At 53.4% G+C, this 21,265-nt stretch overlaps 1 protein-coding gene across 1 annotated transcript in view; it reads right to left on the bottom strand.

Annotated features, from left to right (window-relative positions):
* Positions 1-15,178: 15,178 nt before the first annotated feature.
* SSH1 (slingshot protein phosphatase 1) overlaps positions 15,179-21,265 on the bottom strand; it is a 57,453-nt gene continuing 51,366 nt past the window's right edge. The window contains exon 15 of the mRNA XM_069558257.1: positions 15,179-21,265. Coding sequence (XP_069414358.1) covers positions 20,066-21,265 — 1,200 coding nt within the window. The 3' untranslated portion in view covers positions 15,179-20,065.

Raw genomic sequence — 21,265 nt, 5'->3', positions numbered from 1 at the left:
CCTCAGGACATGGTGGTTGGCTTCCCCAGACTAAGAGATTCAAGAAACCAAGACAGAGGCTGCAATGCTTTTTATAACTTAGCCTTGAAAGTCACACGATGTCAGGACTTCCCTGGTGGTCCAGTGGCTAAGACTCCTCCCTCCCAATGCAGGGAGCCTGGGTTTGATTCCTGGTCAGGGAACTAGATCTCACAAGCCAAAACTAAGATCCCACATGCTGCAACTAAGACTCAGTGCAGCAACTGAGACTCAGTGCAGCCAAATAGGTTAAATAAAAATGTGAAAAAGAAAGTCACACTGTCCACTCAGGTCAGCATAATTCAGCATGGAAGGAGACATAAAGGCTGGGACTATTAGGAGCTGTAGATGGCTGGGGGGGCCCCCTTGGAGGTAGGTTGCCATTTCTGAGAACCAGGTCTAAGGAAAGATGGCAGGTGCTACAAAGGATTTTAGGCACAGAGTTGCTTATCACAGCATTGTTTACAATAGTATGCAACTGTAAACAATCTATGTGTCCTTCTACATTAAGATAGGCTGAGTTGGCTTCAGCACAGATACCCAGACAGGAACTGGGAGGACGTTATCTCACTTTGAGCAATGGCTATTGCTGCGGGTGGGCGTGGGACTGAGTCTTATAGGTAGGAAACTGAGGTTCAGAGTGCCCCGATGTGGGACTGAATGAAGTACGAAGGAGGAGAGGTCTTCACTGACAAATCCATCCTGCTAGGTTCTTTCTCCTCAACACCCCCAGGGAAGTGAAACCGAGACTTCAGCTTCTGAGCACCTGTATGGCTGAAACACCCTCTTAACCAGGCTATCTTTCCAGTTTTAGCAGTCTGCTATAGGGTTTGATCCCAAGAAGCAGACTGCCCAGCTCAGTGTCAGGGGTCAGCTCTCATCCACTTCTCCAATCTTCTCTGTCACCTACACTGATTAAGACACTGAGGGTTCTCTCCAGTATCCAGGGCTGGAAGGGCCACGGCAGATGCCTTCTCCTGTTAATTACCAACAGACGTTTATCCCTTACTCCCTCTCCCTCCACGAGTCCAGTGGAAAATGACCAGGCATTTTCCTGACCTCCCCCCAACCCCGCCTCCAACACAGTAATTATCAGAGGTTGCAAAGAAAATGAGACAATTTCTGGAATAAATCTATGGCTCCATCTGTCCCTATTTCCCTACGGCTTCCAGATCTCAAAAAGTTTTTAGTGCATGCAAACATGGGTTTGTCCAGCCAGACTGCTGCAGTCTCCCTGCAGATAAAACTGAGTCCTACCCCCAGAGCCTGGGAGAATTCCATCCCTAAGGGAGAAGAGAATGAGAGCCTGAGAGAGCTGGATGCCAACTCTTCCTCTGCCTCAGTCAGCAAACCAGAGGTGAGAGGGAAAAAGAAGAAGCCTTCCTGCTATGATCTGAAACGAGATGAAGCGGTTTGGCACATGAGCACAGGTTTTGGCAGCAAATGGACCTCATTTTGATTTCTGTCTCTGCCAAAGACATGCTGAGTGGCCTCAGGCAGGTTGCTTTGTCTCTGTGTGCCTCCCTTGCCTCTCCTTAAAAAGGGCAGAGTAAGAGGGTCTACACGGGCTTCCCCAGTAGTTCAGTGGTAAAGAATCCGCCTGCCAATGCAGGAGACGTGGGTTTGATCCCTGAGTTGGGAAGATCCCCTGGAGGAGGGCATGGCAACCCACTTCAGTATTCTTGCCTGGAGAATCCCCATGGACAGGGGAGCCTGGCGGGCTACAGTTGGCGGGGTGTCAGCATTCTGACACGACTGAGCACGCATGCACACATGCTGAAGAGAGTCTGTCTCTCGCGGGCGCTGTGAGGTACAACGAGATCACATCTAAAGGCTCAGCAGAGTGTATGGCACAAAACCTGAGCATAGTGAGTGGTCCTCAGGATTAAAATGAGGCAGTCCCAGTGAAAGAAGAGCTTCCCTTGTGGCTCAGCTGGTACAGAATCCACCTGCAATGTGGGAGACCTGGGTTCAATACCTGGGTTTGGAAGATCCCCCGGAGAAGGGAAAGGCTACCCACTCCAGTATTCTGGCCTGGAGAATGCCATGGACTATACAGTTCATAGGGTTGCAAAGACTCAGGCATGACTGAGCAACTTTCACTTTCAGACCCACGGGACACCGGACTCGGGAACGGAGCCAACAGCATACATGTGTTGTAAGTCTGGAAATACCAGCACTAAATGAATGGCATCTCTTGTTCTTTCTCTCTGGCTAAATGATTCCCACTTGGGAATCGTGGTGCTCCTGTATCACTTTATGGTTTGTTGAGCCCCAAAGGAGGAAGAGTCTGGGACGCACCCAGGGGTCAGAGCCGGAGGGGCTGGATTCAAGACCAGGCCCTGCTGACCTAGACGGAGCCTCTGCAGAATTAGGAGAGGGTGACCAGAGTGATGGGGGCAGATTGCCAAGTGCCCCTGACCTCAGTTTCTTCATCTCTGAAGTGGGGATAAATAAGACACAGCCACCTGGCTGGGATGTGGAGGTCAGCCACTGGATTGCTTGCAGACCGTCAAGCAGGGTTCAAACCCCACTTACCGGACCTCGCTGAATTAACGGTACCTGTTCCTCCCCCTAATCTTTAACACACCCCACCCCGTTTCCCCGTGACCTGTGACCAAGCTTGGGTTTTTCCCATCTCCAAGAAAAAAATTCCCTTCCTCCAGCCAGCATCGCCTTCAGTAACAGCCTTAACTCTTTCACCAACAAGCTTCTCGAGACCTGCAGCCATTTCTTCAATTCCAGTTGGCCGGGCCAGTTGTCACTGTCCTCTTCTCTCTCTCTCTCTCTCTCTCTCTCTCTCTCTCTCTCTCTCCCCCGCCCCGAATCATCTCTTTCCAAAGTCACCAGAAACCCGGCTGCACCCAGGGCTGGCTGGTCCCGGTTGACAGGTGCCTAGTGAGCCTGGCCCTTCAAGCACTGCTTGCCCCTGGCTTTGCTGCTGCTGCTGCTCGGGCTATGTCATCTCGTGGGCAGCCCCCGCCAAGCCCCTTCTTCTTTATCTGCGTCTCTTCTCACACCTCTACCTGGCCCACACCTCACTGCCGGCCTCTGGGCACCAAAATCCAATGGGCTCCCGGGCATCTCCACGTGGCCACAGCACCAGCACCCAGACATGAGCTCATCCTTGTCCCCCACCACCCACCTGCCTCCCTCACAGGTCCCCACCTTAGGAAACAGCCCCAACGTCAACTCAGCTGCCCGAGCCAGAACCGAGGTGCCATCCTTGGCCCTTGAACCAGTCACCTCACTCTATCAGTTCAGCCTCCTGCCGGCCTCCCGAGGTCGTCGTCTCATCTTCATCGCCATGACCTCACTCAAATCCAGCCCATTCGCCCATTCAGTGGTCATTTATTGAGCGCCTGCTGTGTTTCCAGCAGCGTGGGAGGCGCTGGTCACTGGCACCTCTCACTGGATTCCTGGTACCCCACCTTTACTGGTCTCTTCCTCCAACAGCATTTTCCTCCCAGAACCCTGAGTGACCTCTCCAGCACAGCGCTGTCCACAGAACTTCCTGCAGCGATGAAAATATTCTCTATCTGTACTGTCCAGTATGGTGACCAATGTAGGTACTGAGCGCCTGAAACGTGACTAGTGCAGTAAGGAACTGAATCACTAAAACAAATACTCATTATTTGGCTGCTCCAGGTGTTAGCTGCGACAGGCAGGCTCTTCAGTTGCGGCATGCGAACTCTTAGCCGCGGCATGTGGGATCTAATTCCCTGACCAGGGATGGAACCCAGGTGCCTTGTATTGGGAGCTCAGAGTCTTAGCCACTGGACCACCAGGCAAGTCCCAAGGAACTGAATTTTTGCTTTAGTGAACCGTGTGTGTGTTAGTCATCTTGGGCTGACTAATGACTAATACAGTCATAAAAAAATATCACACTGGGAGACTCAAACAAAAGAGGTTTATTGGACTTCTCTGATGGCTCAGTGGTTAAGACTCCACGTTTTCAATGCAGGGGGCACGGGTTCAATCCCTGGCTGGGGAAGTTATCATGCTTTTGTCTTAGAGTTCCAAAAGCTGGGAAGTCCAAATTTAAGGTGCCAATTCAGTTCCTGGTTTGACCTGTTTTCCTGGCTTATAAACAATATCCTCACATGATAGAAAGCTCTGAGTCTCTTCCTATTCTTATAAGGGCACCAGCCCTACACAGTTAGGGGTTCACCGTTTTGTTGTTTAGTTGGTAAGTCATTTCTGACTCTTTTGCAACCCCATGGACTGTAGCCCGCCAGGCTCATCTGTCCATGGGGTTTCCCAGGCAAGAATACTCAAGTGGGTTGCCATCTCCTTCTCCAGGGGATCTTCCTGACCCAGGGATCGAACCCAGGTCTCCTGCATTCTTTACTTTTCTCCTGGATTCTTTCCCACTGAGCCACCAGGGAAGCTCCAGGGCCTCATATCCTTATGACCAGATTTATTCTTTATCATCCTCACAGGTCCCATACATGGGTACTTGGCTTCAACATGACTTTGGGGGAGGGTCAGAACTATCCAGTCCATGACAATGGGGCTGGGGGCAACCGTACTGAACAATGGGGCTCAGGAGGGAAAAGAAAGTCAATCATGTCCTTCCAGAGTCCACAACCTCCTCAGCTCCTCAGCACCCTCAGGATCAAAGCCAGACCCCGGACAATGGCCTACAAGGCCCTGTAGAGTCTGCACCCAGCTCATCATTCTAGCCCAGGAGTCCCCAACCTCGGGGATCTAATGTCTAATGCTCTGAGGTAGAAGTGATGTACTAATAATAGAAATAAAGTATACAATAAATGCAATGCACTTGAATCATCTCCAAATCACGGCCCCCCTCCATCCCGGTCTGCGGAAACACTGTCTTCCACGAAACCGGTCCCTGATGCCAAAGAGGTTGGGGAGCACTGCTCTAGCCTCTACTTGCTATCTTGACTGCTGAGAGTCTGTAGAAGCCAGAGCACTGGCCCCCATCGCTGGGCCTCTACACCAGAACCCCCCTCCGCCCAGAACATGTTTCACCTCCCGCTCCCCACACAACCCCCACCTGTTCACCTCACTCTGATTCCCAAATCGGGGATCCCCCTTAGACATCTGTGAGGGGCCCTCCTCCTCTGTGTGTGAGGCAGTGACAGGCTGGGCCAGTGACCCAATGTCCACATCCGTGGTCCCTCCTCCCAAGGATGTTCCCCAGGGATAAGGCAGAAAGGTGGTCTCAGGGACCTGAGGGTGCTGACCGGAAACAGGAGCAAGGACCCCTTGACCTTTCCTCTGGGAAGCCAGCCCTTTTGGGGTTCAAGCAGATGATCTGAGGAGGAAGTGTTTCAGTGGGATGAGCATGGGGCTTTGAAGTCAGGCCTCGGGGGTGGGGGGGGTTTCTGGGCCCCATTTCTTCAACTCTCATCCATCCACTCAATCCTAAAGGAAATTAACCCTGAATATTAACCCCTGAAGGACTGACGCTGAAGCTCCAATACTTTGGCCACATAATGCAAAGAACTGACTCATTAGACAAGACTTTGATGCTGGGAAAGATTGAAGGCAGGAGGAGAAGGGGACAACAGAGGACAAGATGGTTGGATGGCATCACTGACTCAATGGACACGAGTTTGAGCAAACTCCAGGAGATGGTGAAAGACAGGGAAGGCTGGTGTGCTGCAGTCCACGTGGTTGCGAAGAGTCGGACAGGACTGAGTGACTGAACAACAACATCCATCCACTCACGACTCTCTTTTATGGGGGTGGGCATGCCAAGTGGCATGTGGGATCTAGTTCCTCTACCAGGGATCAAACCTATGGCCCCTCCAGTAGAAGTGCAGAGACTCAAGCATTTAGACCAGCAGGGAAGTCCCATGATCTCATTTCCATGTCAGTAAAATGGGTAACAGCACCTCTCAGGAGGGTTACTGTGAGAATTCAAAGGGAAAGGAGGTTCAAATGGACCAGGCACTGCTATAATCCTACAGGTAAAGCCTTTCACAAAATGAAGTCACCTCTTTGGGTTTTAAGGTGGAAGGCCTAGCTCCAAGCCATGGTGGCAGAGAAAAGGAACCTGAGGGTCAGAGAGGACCCGAAGTCACTGACAAATGGGCAAGGGTACTGAGAACGCAGGTGCCCAGATGCCCCCAAGGATTAACTGCCCAAGCAGCCTGCAGGTCCAATGCAGGGAAGGGACGCTCCCAAAAGTGCTCACCTTTTCGAGTGGAGGGCTCTGCCTTCTACCTTTCGGACCTCGAAACTAGTGGGTCCTCGCGTGGGGAGACCGAGACGGCTCCCGCTGTGCCCTGGTGGGCTCCCTGGAGACGGTGGGCCTGGACGCCAGGAGTCCGGGAGGCGCACTGAGAGTGTTCTCTCTTCCAGACTGTACACGACTGACCCAGTGGGTCCGGGTGCAGGGCAGTCCCAGGGAGGAGGCCGGTGGGCGTCTGCTTGGGGCTGGGCGGTGCAGCTCTGGCCACACCCCGTGGGCGGGGCTGCAGGATGTAACGCCCAGCCCACCCCGCCCCCTGAGGCTGCAGAAGTCAGCTGCATGCTCATTTGCCACCCCGGGAGGCTTCTTGACTCAGGGGTGGTCTATAAGGATGACAGGGTTCCCCTTTCCCATACTTTGGGAGCTACTAACCATACCCCAACCCCAGATGCTGCTGATATGGTGTCCACCACCCCCACCTCTCATCCCAGGGTTGGAGCTGGGGAGGCAACAGACCCAACCCACATAACTCAGGGTTCCTCCATTGTCCACTGTCTCCTCCTTGATTCAACAAACAGATACGGGGTTGCGGTCAAGACCGTTCTTCCCACCACTGTGTGACTGGAGCAAGTAATTAACTTCACCTCGCTGAGCCTCAGTCTCCTCATCTGTAAAATCATAGCTTTTTCAGGATTTATTGAGAGAACGAGTAAGGCCCTCAACAAGGGAGGCTATTCCTATTGACACTCTCCTCCACTCCACCCCCTCTCCATCCCCTCAGCCCAGGTGACCCCCTGTCTGTCTACCCAGAGGCCCAGCTCTGCTGGTATGTGGGGTTGTGCAGGGAAAATAGCTAAAGCCACAGCTGAAACCAGCAAGATATAGTCTCTGCCACCTTGGACAAGACACTGGCCCTCTCTGGGTCTCAGTTTCTCCATCTGTGGAAGACAAGAGCTGTCCTATAAAAAGAGAGACAGCTGCGCCCGGTGCATCTGTGAAGGGCCAACTGTGTGCCCCACACGTCACCTGCACCCCAGCAACCCTAGGGGGCTTCCCAGCAGCAGCAGCCGCCGCATTGTACAGGAAGAGAGGCTCAGAGAGGTGGGGCGATGTGTCCACGGTCACACAGCCAGGAGTAGGGGTTCTGGGCTTGAAGCCCCACACTTTCCTGTCTGAGGAGCTTGGGCCCCTGGGAAAGCAGGGTTAACTCTGGAGGGGCTTCGTCTTGCCCTCCTTCCCAGTGCCCACTGGGAGGTGCATCCTGGAGGAGCAGCCGCCACCCTGCCTCCACCAGGCTCAGCACAAAGCAGGGGTGGAGCTGGTGCTCCAACTCCAGCTTGTCGGAAATGAGATGGAAAAACACAGGAGAGCTGGCCTGGGAGGGGAGGGTGCTCAGGAGCCGGCGCTGGCTCTCTGGGGCTGCAGCACAAAGAGCTGAAACAAGATTCCATTCCTTTGAGCGTGTGAGGACCTACTGTGTGCCTGGCACTGAGCGGGGCCAGAGGGTGGGTGGGAGAGTTAGGAGCCGTCCCCACCCCCAGAGAGCTCACTCTCCGTCACACAAGCCCTCCAAAGCATCACTTACATAGGACGCTCACTGTGTCCCTTCATTCTCACCACCACGGAGCTACGGGTGCTGTTATCACCCCCAAGGAGTGTGTCTGGAAAATGAAGCCCAGAGAAGGAAAGTGATTTGTCCAAAGTCACACAGCTAGTGTGTGTTGGAGCTTGACACTGGGCCTGAATTGTCTCTCTACAGGGCTGCTTATTGAGCATCTGCTATTAATATGTGTGGTCATGGTAGGCCATCTCCGACTCTCTCCCCAGAAGGAAACAAGCTCAGAGAGGTTAGGTAACTGGTCAAGGTCACACAGCCAGGAAGTGGCAGAGGAATGAATCAAACTCAGGCCTGATTCTCCCAAACTTCTCCTGGCCCAAGTAGGGAAAAGAGAACAGTTCCACCATGCACTCATTTAATTGTTTATTCATTCAACAAATGTTTATTGAGCACCTACTCTGTCAGGTACAGGGACAGGGTGGACCACAAAAACTTGAGCCAGCCTCTGTCCTCAGGGGGTTCATGGTCTTTGTTACTATTTATTTTTATCTATTTTGGCTGTACCACGTCTTAGCTGTGGCATGCAGGACCTTTAGTGGCGGCATGTGGGATCTAGTTCCCTGAGTGCATGCTCAGTCACTCAGTTGTGTCCAACTCTGCAACCCCATGGACTGTAGCCCGCCAGGTTCCCCTGTCCATAGGATTAACCTGGCAAGAATACTGGAGTGGGTGGCCATTTCCTCCTCCAGTTCCATGACCAGGGATCGAACCAGGCCCCCTGCATTGGGAGTATGGAGTCTTAGCCACTGTTTGGCCAGGGAAGTTCCAGGATCCTGGTCTTGAGCATGCCCATGGGCTGCTGGGACAGAACAGCCATTTCTTCTAGAATTGGGGCAGGAGGAGGTGCTGCTGGGGATGGCTTCCTGGAGTTGACTCTGGAATTGTCTACCTTCTGGCTGGGCCACCTGGCCCCAGAGTCATCTACCTTCTGAGTCTCATCTGGAAAATGGTGATAACGAAGTCCACCTTGTCCAGAATGGCTCAAGAAATGTCACTGCTATTACTAACATTATGGTCTTAACCGAGCCCCCACGGCAGGGCCCAGCAAGTGGGCAGAGGAAAGGGGTGTGATGCCACCAGTGTCCAGGCCTTGGGGAGAGGCAGAGAGTGCCAGCACCCGGAGAACGTGGGCACAAACCTGTGAAACGAATCTCCAAAGGGCTCAGAACTGGGGTGGCTGCAGGGGGTCTAGGGCTGGGTCTGTGGCCTTGGCTAGACCCCTGGGGCCTCCAGCAGGAATGAGGTCAGGGCTGGGGGCTGTGATCAGAGGGGTGGAAGGGACCCTGCAAGGTGTTCAGGAAGCAGCAAAGGGTGGGGGTTTGAGAGGGTGGAGCAATCTGGGCTTGGAACACTAGGGCTGGCATAATTTGGGTTCAGATCCCACTGGGCACCTCTTGGCCTCAGTTTCCTCCTCTAGAAAATGTGTTCCTGATGCCTGCATGGCAAGATGGAATCAGATCATGCTAACAAACTGTTTTATTTAACAGATACGTGTACAGTGTGTACTGCGGGTCAGGTACTGCTCCATGCATCTTCTGCCCGGGTATTTTCAAGTATTCCTATTTTATTTATTTGGCTGTGCCAGGTCTTAGTTGTGGCATGCAGGATCTGCGTTGCTACCTGCAGGATCTTCTGGTTTCAGCAGGAAAACTCTTAGTTGCGGCATGTGGGATCTAGTTCCCTGAGCAGGGATCGAACCCCGGGCCTGCTGCATTGGGAGTGCAAAGTCTTAGCTGCTGGACCACCAGGGAAAAGTCCCTGCCTGTGTATTTTTAATGAGAGGTACGTGCTCCTACACCACGAGGGCAGCTCTTGTCAGTCGGCTACATCATGTGACGGTGTTACAACGACTGGGTTTTACTTTCGAATCAGGAAAAGCATTAACATCCAGGAAAGTGAATTCCATTTCGGGAGCAGACCAGGACCTGGGAGGCTGGCTGTGGGCTAGACCAGGATAAGAATTCAGGACAACCCGGTCCCTGCCAGGGCTGCTCTCCAGGAAGAGAACTGGGAACCCTTCTCTAAGGGAAATCTGCCTGTCCTGGAAAGCCAACTTGCATGCGTGCATGCTTGCGTGCGTGTGTCTGCACGTGGATGTAAGTCTGTGCGTGCATGTGTGTCGGGGTGGGGGTAGAGTGGGGGACGTCCCGGCCCTCACCCATCCGCAGCCTCGCTGCCAGCCGCCAGCCCCAGCCGTCTGTTGTGGCAGATGTTTGGCTGTGCCATGGCAACGCCAGAACAGGATGTACCTCTGGATTGCAGCAGGGACAAGCCCACGCTCACAGGCCGCCCACACCGTTCCCCTCCCCAAAGGCCTGTTGCGAAGAAGAACCACTTGGGTCCAGGTGGGGGACAAATGGTGATTGTGTCGGGAGGCAGGCAGAGATGGCATCCTCCATGGGGTCAGCGGTGAGGAGGGGAGGAGGGGAGGAGAAGGAAGACACACGTGTCCACAGCCCAGCCGAGGCCCTCCTCTGGCAGCTTGCGGCAGCTTCCCTCTGCCCAACAGAGGATGCTAAGGAAACAGCGTGGGAAGAGGAGCTGCCGTCAACAGGGCTGGTCTGCGGACGGCTGATTGCTGTCTTTCCCACGATTACAGTGGCTCCTCACGGAGGGAGGGCTTTGTGCCAGGACATGTGCTCAGTACTTCGTCTAGCAAATAATATCTACGTTCACGGGTCTCTGCTGTGTGCCGATGACACGGCACACATCTTTGTGGCGCCCTATGAGGTCATCCCTGTTTTTCAAATGAGGAAAAGGGGGCACGGAGAGGTGAAAGCCAGCGCTCTGGGTCACAGAGTGGGTGAATTAGGGGGCAAGACCTCGGGCTGTCTTGCTCCCAAGCCCTTGATTAAGTGTGGTGATTCTGCCAGGACTGGCTACATCCTCTGCGGGGCCCAGTGGGAAATGAAAAGGCCTGGCCCTCATTAAAGAATTGAAGACGGCGACGGCGGAGCATCAGGCCAGTCACGGGGCCCTTGTAAGTGCAGGGCTCTATGTAGCTGCCCAGGAAGCCAGGCCTCAAGGGCTCAGAGGGTAGGCACAGATGGCTTGGAGAAGCATACAGACCAGAATAGTGAGCCCCAGCCTGGCCCCTCTGAGCTGCAGTGATCTGAGTGTGATCTCTGCTCCAGGCAGCCCATGTTACCCCATCAGAGGGGAGAAAGGACCACCCACCCTGCCCAAATGCTGCGCTGAATTCCCTAGAACCAGAAGCCTGGGAGATTGGAGGACAAATCTTAGCTCAATGCTAAAGTTCCTCTGTCTTTGGGGATTCTCCAGGCAAGAATACTGGAGTAGGTTGCCATGCCCTCCTCCAGGGGATCTTCCCAAGCCAGGCATCAAACCCAGGTCTCCCACACTGTAGGCAGATTCTTTACCATTTGAGCCACCAACGAAGCCCATGAATACTAGAGAGGGTAGCCTATTCCTTCTCCAGGGAATCTTCCAGACACAGGAATTGAACCAGGGTCTCCTGCATTGCAGGTGGATTCTTGGCCAGGCTGAGCTAGCAGGGAAGCCCATTGTTTTATGAAATCTTTACATTCTCCTTTTAAAGTATGACAGTAACAACAGTCCTATTGGAGAGATTCTGGTATTGATAAAGGGAGGGGAAAACATCGACCTGGACTCCTAACCACCTAGCCCCACGGCCACTGGCATGTTGTATATTTTCTTCCTAACTTTCACAGGTGGGCTTTCTCTCAGGACCCCCGGGGGTGAAACAGAGGCTCCTCTCTGCCTCAGGCAGGAGCACATGAATGGGGGAGAATGACTGAATGCATGGATGTTACAAAGGAGTCTGGTCTGGATGACCTTTCAGATTCTTCTGGACTCTAACTATAAACTCCGGATTCATTGATTCCTGCATGGCAAACACCTAGTGTAGACTGGGGTGGGCAGGGTGGGGTGGGGTGGAGGGGCCCAGTCCAGTGAGCCAAGCCCAGTGTCCTGGACCTCCGAGGTGGTCGATTCCTGGCCCAGTCCTGCAAGAATGTGGTTTAGGCAGTTGTGAGTGCCCCCAAACTTTCCCAGCTGTGGGGTGTGTGCGTGTGTTGGTTTAGGCAGTCGTGGGTGCCCCCAAGCTTTCCCAGCCATGGTGAATGACACTTGGCACTCATTTTCACAGCATATCTCATTCATTTATGCTCATTGGATACTGAGTGCTTGCTATGCACTGGGCCTCCCCAGTGGCTCAGCAGTAAAGAATCTGCCAACAATGCAGGAGATGCGGGTTCGGTCCCTGGGTTGGGAAGATCCTCTGGAGGAGGGCATGGCAACCCGCTCCAGTATTCTTGCCTGGAGAATCCCCATGGACAGAGGAGCCTGGCAGTTGCAAAGAGTCTGCCCATGGGGTTGCAAAGAGTTGGACACGACTGAAGCAACTGAGCATGCACGTACTATGTACAAAGCCCACGAGGGGCTGGCTCTTTTGGAGAGAAGATGCTGAGGTAGAAAGTGTATGAATTTGGAGTCAGGTACCCTGAGCTTCTGTCCCTTCCTGGCTGTGTGGCCTTAATCCAGGTGACCTAACCTCTCTGGAGCTTCCACCTCTTCATTTGTAAAACAGGTCACCTCTACCGTGAGGATCATCTCAGCTGCAGACATGAAGCACCTGCACCCAGATGCTGGGGGACTTCCTTCTCCCCTCCTGCCAGTACCAACAGTAACAGCCACTGACTCAGCAAGTGTTGTGCCAGCAGAGAAGAGGTGTGCATACATTATCAGCTAATTCTCAAATTATTGGCCCCATGAGGTCGGTAGCACTGTCCTTCATCTGTTGTGAGATCCAATTTCAAAACCAGAGGGAGCTCTGCACCTCCAGCTGCCTGTGGGAGAATCTGTCTCTTAGCATCCAATTCCCAAGCATCCTTTTCTGTGCTAGGGCTTCTGCTGACATTTCACTTGCAGAAACAGTTAACAACAACAAAGAGGAATTTGGGGCTGACACCGGACCCTTTGCCAGAATACTTCAGGGTGTGTGAGCAGCTTCCCTTTAAAGGTCAAATACAGTGAATTCGATCTGGGGGCGGGAAACACACCTTGTACCACCAGCCAAGGTAGCCTTTGAAGTGGGTCAGATTTCCCCGGGGCTGGAGGCTTCATTTCTGACTCGATGTTTTCCTGCTGGTACCTACTGGGAGATCAGATGCCGCTTCAAGCTTGCTGCTTTCTACTTCTGCGGTGGGGGGACAGCTCTGGGAGGGTTTTGGGTGGAGAAGGAACAGTAGTACCTCCTGGCTTCACCCCCTTTTAGAGGTCACTGTGGCCAAATGACTTATATGCTGCAGGCCTGATTCTTCAACTGAAAACTGAGGGCAACATCAAAGGGCCTTTGGAGGGTTCCAAGGGGTTCATTTAAAGTGCTGGGTACGCGGAAGTCTCAGGAATATAGTTCTGCTCCCTCATGTGAGGGCGTAGGGGTGGGTGGATGGCCTGTCCTGGGCAGGGCTGACCTGGTGCACCACTGCCAGACACCTTTGGACGGGGCTTCCCTATGATGCAGTGAATCCTTCTGAAATGCCGGGAACTCCATGCTCTGCCTCCTGGAGCTTCTTGAGGCCTAGCCAGGAAGGGCTTCCAAGAGCATGCGGCTGCTCCCCTGCCTGCCCATGGCCCCTGGAGGCGAGATCTGGGGCCCCACGCAACCTCAGGCTTGCTACTCTGAGGACAAGATCAGGCTGTCAGTCACAGGAAGGTTCTCCAGGGACCTGAGTGAAGAGAGTATCTGGTGATCTGGGAACACCCACATTCTGGAAGGGCCATGTGGAAGGGTGGGTGTTGTCTGCAGAAAACATGTGTGGAATGTGATTGTAACTGGCGAAGGGAAAACCTACTCAACTGCACCGCATTCCTATGTCAATGGTTTTCTAGACGTGGCCATCACAATTCTCAGGGAATCCACGGGAATCGCAAGGAGTGCTGGACCCCCTGCTCTGGCTCAGATTCACCTTGGGAGCCTGAAGAGAATGTGTTAGGGGTCTCCACCTTGCCTAGGGGTATCCTGAACCATGACCCTCAGTGGTTCAGTTCCAAAAACTCATATATAGAGAGGGCTACGTTACAGCTTGATGGGACCAGTCAGCAGTCACCCCACTCACCTCCTTTAATTTTCTACTGAATAAGCATTTCCTAACCATAGTTTGGACTTCCCAGTTGGCTCAGTGATAATCTGCCTGCCAATTCAGGAGAGGTGAGTACAATCCCTGGGTCAGGAAGATCCCCTGGAGGAGAAAATGGCAACAGACTCCAGGATTCTTGCCTGGAGAATCCCACGGACAAGTCTTACAGGCTACAGTCCATGGGGTCACAGTCAGACAACCGAGTGACAGCAACCATAATCTGGCTTCAACTGCAGATGTTCCCAGGACTCAATGTGCTCATTGGCAAACGAGAGTAATCTGGTTGGCTTGATGCTTATAGTATGTATATATATATACATATATTTACAATATCCTTTTATTATCTTCTTTTGCTGATGGCATGTAGGACTTTAGTTACCTGACCAGGGATCCAACCAGTGTCCCCTGCATTGAAAGGTGGATTCTTAACCACTGGATTGCCAGGGAAGTTCCCATTGATGGTTATAATTCTTATCGTAAAGTGAAAACCTTGCATCCTGGTTTATCCAGCCATCTCCTGTGAGTACAGGTGAGGGGTAGAGTAAGTCTAGATGAACTAAATGGAGTGGGCACTGTTTCTGGACTCACGGGATCTGGAATTTCGCAGTCCTGTCAGGGCACTAGTGGCAGGTGGGTGACACTTACTCACGTGACTTGCCCGTGGGACCCGCAGGTATGGTACCCAAAGGCAGCGAAGAGGAAATATGAGCGCCATTTGCTCTGCTAGATGCACAGAACTCCAGGAAGGCAGGGTTTTCCTTTGGCAGAAGCCTGGCTTGGCCCAGACACCATGGGAGGAGAGCCCCCAGAGCTCTATCTGCAGTGAACTGTGACCTGAGCTCGGCCTAAGCCTTTGCTGTGTCTGGTGACTGGGGTCCCCTGGGGTTCTTGTCTTGGCCATTAACCATGATGAGCCCCCTCCACCCCATCCCCTCTTCTGTGTGAGCAGTTAAGGTGGTGAATTTCTCCAGCACACCTCTCAAGTTCAAGTCTCACCCAAGGTGGGGGCAGACAGGACAGGTATTTTTGTTATACAAGTGACCACCTTGTATACCAAAAGTTGGCCTGCTCTTTCTTACTGGCAAGATCAGGAAGAAAAAGATGATTCCTGCAGCAGCTGACCTTTCTCCTGGTTCTTTCTCTGGTCTCACTTGTCCAGCTGTTTAGCATGGGGCCAGCACACAGCTGTGTCTCGACTTTCCTGGCCAGGGCTGGAGGGGCTGCTGCTTTTTTTTTTGCACAAGTTCAGAGGTCATCAAGCATTTATAAAGAAAGTTTATTTTCCTCACAAGAAGCACACAGACTATATACAATACACACCAACAGAAGTAAAAAAAAAAAAAAAGTGCTTTATGCATCTTCTACTGCAAATTCACAGTACAAAAGATACTGCCTTTTAAATATGTAATATAAAAAAACCAAGAAGAAAAACAATACATAATAAAAAATCATTGATACCATAACGCAACACACTGGCACCCACTGGCAGCTTCTGAAAACCAAAGGGCAGGCTATCTTGGGGGGAGGGGGCTCCTGACTGTGGAAGACCTGTACCTGCATTTTGCTGCAAAGAGCTCAGGACACCAAAACAGAGGAAAACGGGGGTGGGGGGGGGGACAAGATGGTAATAAAAACTCTACTGAACAGGAGAACAGCTGTGTGATGGGGAGGGTGTAGGGAAGGGGCAGGGCTGTGGTCCAGAGGGGCCAGAGCTGGCTGGCCTACCAATCCTGTCTTTTCTTCACTTACTACGGGCCCTCGGCTGAAACAGCGCCTGCCTCGCCCATAGGGACCGCCAGCCAGCACTGTTTCTAGCGATGCCCCTGGCCTGGCTGTGGGCAGGCCGCCCAGCAGATCAGCCCAAGTATGGGGCAGGCAAATTCCAGCCCCAGCGCCAACCACCGCGGACAAGGCAAAGTATCCAATCACAGAAGGCGAAAGCGGAACGGCTGCCCATAAATACACAGTATTTGTAAACTATTATTAAGGCACTCGATTGTAAAACAATAATTACAGTGTTGAAGAGGAGGGAGGGAGCGGCCATCTCCTTGCTGACAGAGGGATAGTGGAGGACGGGGCTCTGGCTCTCAAGGGTCCCGCTAGGAGGCTAACACCTGCCGGGGCCACGGGGGCCTACTACAGGACAAAAGGACGAGGTGGTCACATCCAGATCCACCGCACAGTGTCGCTCCAGACCATTCAAGGTGACCCGCTCCACAGCTTGGGTGACAGTTGTGTGTGTGGATGAGGGGAGGGGAACGCACGTGATGCTCTCGTTCAAGTGACAGACGTATAGACTCAAATATATGTATCTGTGCGATCTCTCACGATCTCACACACACAGGTATTCATCTGCAGAAACAAAATGAAGTCCCTCAGTTGTGTCCGACTCCTTGCAACCCCATGGACTGTAGCCTACCAGGCTCCTCTGTCCATGGGATTTTCCAGGCAAGAATACTGGAGTGGGTTGCCATTTCCTTCTCCAGAGCAGATGATAAAAAGACCAAGTTAGCTGAACACGGGGATCCGTGAGTACCTTCGTCTGGCCAAGATGCTGGGGTAGGACAAGAGCAGGTGAACTTGCACCATGCTGGCCAGATGTCCCAAATCTCCCGCCACCTGGCTCCCCTACCGGAGGGGCCCAGAGGGACTCGCTGCCCGCGTGGGTCCAGGGAAGCCCTGCTGGCTGGCAAGCCAGAGCAGCGTTTCCAGGTGGCAGACAGCGCATTGGTCTTCCAACACCTTGGGTGAGATTCTGCACGTGATCTCGACTAGATGCCAGCACTTCCTCTCACTAAGGAGCAGGGGCCCCCCCTGGGATGGGGCCTGAGTGCAGGGCTGATATACATGGTTGTCCTGATGTTAATTCTATGGCTGTTCTGGCTCCATCCTAGGCATCCATCCTCTGGGCTTATCCAGGAGGGAAAATGCTTAGAAAGGGCTGGAATGCTTTCTTAGCTGGACAGGGTGGGATAGATGGAGCACAAGGGGGCTGGACAGAGTACACTCCTGCCTGATGCAATGGGTGCCCCCACCCAGCAGAGAGCTGTTTGGCAGCCTGGAGTTTGGCACGGGTGCCTGCACTGAGACCAAGGAGGCAGGGGAGACCAGGGGCAGGAAGCCTGTTCTCAAGACGTACATGCAGTGATGCACACTGCCACGAGACAAAGATATGGAAATCGGCAAGGTCACGCGCCAACCAGAGGGCAGCACGGCTTCCCCTCTCTGCGACCAGTTCCCCGCTCGGACTCAACAAAACTCAGTGAGATGACCTCCGTGAATCCACGCAAGAGAAAGACCTAGGCAAGCTGAATCTCCTGCTGGCATGCTGTGCAAATGGGGAACCAGCAGGGAGGTGGAGGGGGAAGAGGAAACAGCTGAGTTTATGGGCACCAAGCTGATTCAGAAACCTTCTGCTCTTGCCTGGTTCAACAAAGGCATTCCATGAAGACAGCCGGTCACCAAAATCCATGACTTTCACAGCATAAACCTCTGCTGCCCACATTCCGAATTTCCCCCACGCGCTAAGGTACAGACAAAGCTTGGTCAAGAAGCTTATGGAGCAAGCTTTCTTTTCAGACACCACTAATGCATCTGTCTTTGTCGAGACGCCCCCAAGCCTGGTAGAACACTCTGGTCTTATTAGCGTACCATTTAAAACAGCAATCCACATTGGTCTCTATGCCACTAATCTGGGAGAAAAGCCTTCACTCTCTTCTCCAGGCTAGAATGTTTCCTATTCAGAAGGCTTCGCTTTGTTCTGACGGTGGGGACCTGGGCCCTAGTTTCAGTGTTAACAGACTAACTTCTGACAGTGAATGGATAACTCTGCCAAAAGCCAAAGACCCCCTCATCTTTGTGATCCTACTCCCATCCTTTACCTGGATTAAAAAAACTATGGCTTTCAAAATGAAGGTCTTCAAAATGTATCATACCTAGGCATGGTTAAAAAACAAAAAATCAAACAACATAAGCCTGTCATCATCAAATCTACAGGATTCTTTTGACACAAAAATTGACCCACCACATGAAATGCAATTTGGCAAAACACTGAACCTGATACTTTTTTTTTTGAGACCATGCTCTTGTGGTGGCTAAGAGAGAGGCGGAAACCCAACTGGGTTTTCTGATCAGCCCCGGCAGATCATCTAAGGTGATTCCAATTGACAGCGGTGGGGAAAAAAACTCCTATAAGGTGAAATAACATATACTTAAAAAAAAAAAAAAAAGGTCAGGGAGAAAGTTTCTAGAGAGGGCTTTTTGCAAAAGCTCCACCCACGAGCTGAAACATGGACTGGTCTTGTTTCTGAAAACTCTGCATGGGTTGCTCTGAGAGGCCCAGTTTGGACCAACATGAGACTCATTTACCCACTTCTGGAATTCGGCTGGCCCTTGAAGGATGTCTAGTTTCACTGAAATAATCCGGTGGACCCATCTGAGGGCAAGCTGCAACCGCGGGGAAGCTTCAGCCACTAGGGGCCCCTCGACCCCCGGGGGAGAGACACTGGGGGTGGGCTGGCAAGGACTGGGTCGGGAGGAGGACAGGGTTTGGCCTGAGGTGACAAAAGAGGCAGGGAGGCCTTCTAACTCCCCAGAGTTTCTTCCCCAAGGGCCTGGGGCAAGCCCTGGGTTTTCAAGTAAAACCAGGGCTCAGGAAAGGTTTTCTATAAAGGGCCTGATTATAAAGTATCTTCAGTTTTGCAGGCTACATGGTCTCTGTTGCCTGTTTGGTAATTTTTAGCTAACACTTTGAAAATATGAAAAAAAAAAAAACACCCCATCTTAGCTCATGGGGCGACACACCCCAGCCATGGTTGGCTGACGCCTGCATTAAATCTAACCAACCTCTTTTCTCTCTCCAAAATGTTTTAACACCCTGTCTTGCCTGCTGACATCAGAGGAGTCCCTCTACTCAAGATCCTCAGAGGGGCTACCCCTGGAGCCGGGCGGGATCTCAAGCCTTCCCGGCCCGCTGGGAAGAGCCGTGGAGAAGCAGGAAGCAGCGTTCTCACCACAGGAAGGGGTGACTTGTAAACATCTGAGCAGCTTCCCACCAGTCCCGCTTCTCAGAGAAGCTGCTGCCGAGCTGCTCCTCGAGTAACTGAGCGTCTCTCACTGCTGACCTCTCCCTTTCCTCCCCAGACTTGAGTACGTGTGACCTAATGAACCTGAGTGCCGGGGCTCCGGTGGGGTGACCCATGTCTCTGAAACCCCTCCCCAGCCCCGCCAGATGCTAGAGCGCCTTTGAAATCCTCGTAGGACCGTGTGGGCTTCTGCAGCAGGTGAGACTCAACGATAACTTTGTGGGTCCTTCTCCCCAGATTGGGGCGGGGGGACAACGAGGACCACACACAGATTGCCCACTGCCTCCATCAGGGCTGGCCAGACCCGCATCACTCAGCTGTGACAACACGCCAGCACCGGCAAGTCAAAGCTCAGAGGACCTCCACGCGCCCCGGAGTCGGTCCAATGACGGCGTCTGTGCCTTCCTGTCGCTTTAAGTAGCGGTGTTTGGTGCGGGCAACTTTAAAAGTCTTGACACTTTTGGGGGAAGGGGGCGTGGGTCCTGACAGCAACAACAGAAAAGTTCTCTTTAGGAAAAAAAAAAAACCCTTTTCTGACACAGCATTTTCCCCTGGAACAAGCCTTGGTCATTACTGGATTTTTAAAAATAAAAAACACGCACAGCAGGATCAGAGGTAGGAATTCTAGTGCCATCCATGGGTCTCCCCACGAGGGCCTGCATGAGCGAAGACGAGCCCCTGTGGTGCCGACGCCACACCACGGCTATTCGTTTGCAGGTTGTGCGTGGAGGGGCTTTTTGATGCCTGCACATCTCCGCATCTCCGTATAAATGCTCTCCTTAAAACATGAGTCTTCTCAGAAACATTCGCTTAGGGGTCAGAGTCTACTGGCTGACAACTGCTGGCTCTCCCAGGCCACAGACACCCACGCTGCCCTCTCTCTTCTTGTGCTGTATGTTCGGCAATTTTGTTGCCTTTTCTCCCCTCTGCAAAGAGAAGGGGAGGAAAGGCGAGGATAACGCCAGTTGCTTAAGGGACATCCAGATGGCAGGGGTGGACCAGAAATCCACAGGGAGGCTAAGGGGGGGATCGCACAAGTCCAAACGCAGCCAGAGGTGGGTCAGCTTTTGCCCAGCCACGAAGGGCTTTTCAAGTTTTCCAGGGCAGATTTCCCTGACGGTTTTGAGGTTGTGGCCGAACTCCTGGCGACCACTGGGGGCTCGTGCAAGAGGGAAGACTCGCTCAACCTGGTGTCCTGGGAGTCAGCTGCGGTGGACATGTCGGCCTCGCTGCACAGGTCCTCGGTCGAGAGGTTGAGGCTGCCGAGCTTGGCCAGGGAGTGGGAGCGCTTGAGCGGGGACGAGACGGTGAGGCCCGCCAGCCGGAGCCGGGTCTCAATCTCCTGCGTGCGCTGCTTCACCAGCCCCGGCTTCCCGCGGACGCTGTGGATGCTGTCACTGCTCGAACTCCGCGTCAGGTTGGAGCTCATGGAGGACGAGGTGGGGGTGTAGCAGATGGTCTTCAGGAAGTCTCTGGAGAAGTGACTGGCGTGGTCTGGGCGGCAGAGGAAGGGCGGGGGGCTCTTTAGCGGGGCTCCCTCGAGCAGAGGGGGGCCGGGCTCGGGCTTCTCAGGGCCTGGGGCTCGGCCGGGCAGAGGCGAGTCCTGGTTCTCCTCGGGGATGGCGGCCGGGCCGTCCCGGCACGGGGCCGCCGGCTCGGCGGGTGTGCCCTTCAACCTCTCCAGCTCTCTGGTGTGCTTGCGGACCAGGCCCGCCTTCTGCAGCTGGATGATGGACTCCTGGTGCTGCACCAAGTAGCTGTTGCTCGTGGGCTTCTCGGCCTCTTTACTGAACAGCAGCCGCAGGTCCTTGGCCGGCTTCGGATCTTTCTTGGGTGACAAGTCTTCCTTCGCTGCTTCCGAGCCAGGAGGGTTCTTATCACAGTGAGAATTCTTCACGAGGGACTTTGGTAGGGCTTTGTGAGTCTCTCTGGAAGGTTCCGGAAGGCTGGCTGGGGGCTCCAGGGCAGCCCCAGCCCCTGGGCCACTGGTGTCTGGCCTCCTTGAACCTATTGGTGGTAGAAAGGGGGCAGTTTCCGTTGGGCCAGAGGCCAGTTTCTCCAAAGCTCGGGACCTGCTGGCCACAGGGGAAGACGTGAGTTGGGGCAGGAACGTGGGCTGGGTGCAGATGGCGGGAGCACTGGGGTTCTTGCATCGCTCCCCGAAGGCCTCGGGGGTCCCACCGGCTGCAGGGTACATGCAGTCGGCGCAGGATTTGTAGGAAGGCTTCACTTTGTTAAGGATCCCGAAGATCGCGTCATG

This window comes from Ovis canadensis, chromosome 17 (genome assembly GCF_042477335.2).
Source record: "Ovis canadensis isolate MfBH-ARS-UI-01 breed Bighorn chromosome 17, ARS-UI_OviCan_v2, whole genome shotgun sequence".
In the NCBI taxonomy this organism is placed as follows: domain Eukaryota; kingdom Metazoa; phylum Chordata; class Mammalia; order Artiodactyla; family Bovidae; genus Ovis; species Ovis canadensis.
The sequence above is the reverse complement of the archived record's forward strand: the minus strand, read 5'-3'. Positions and strand labels throughout refer to the sequence as shown.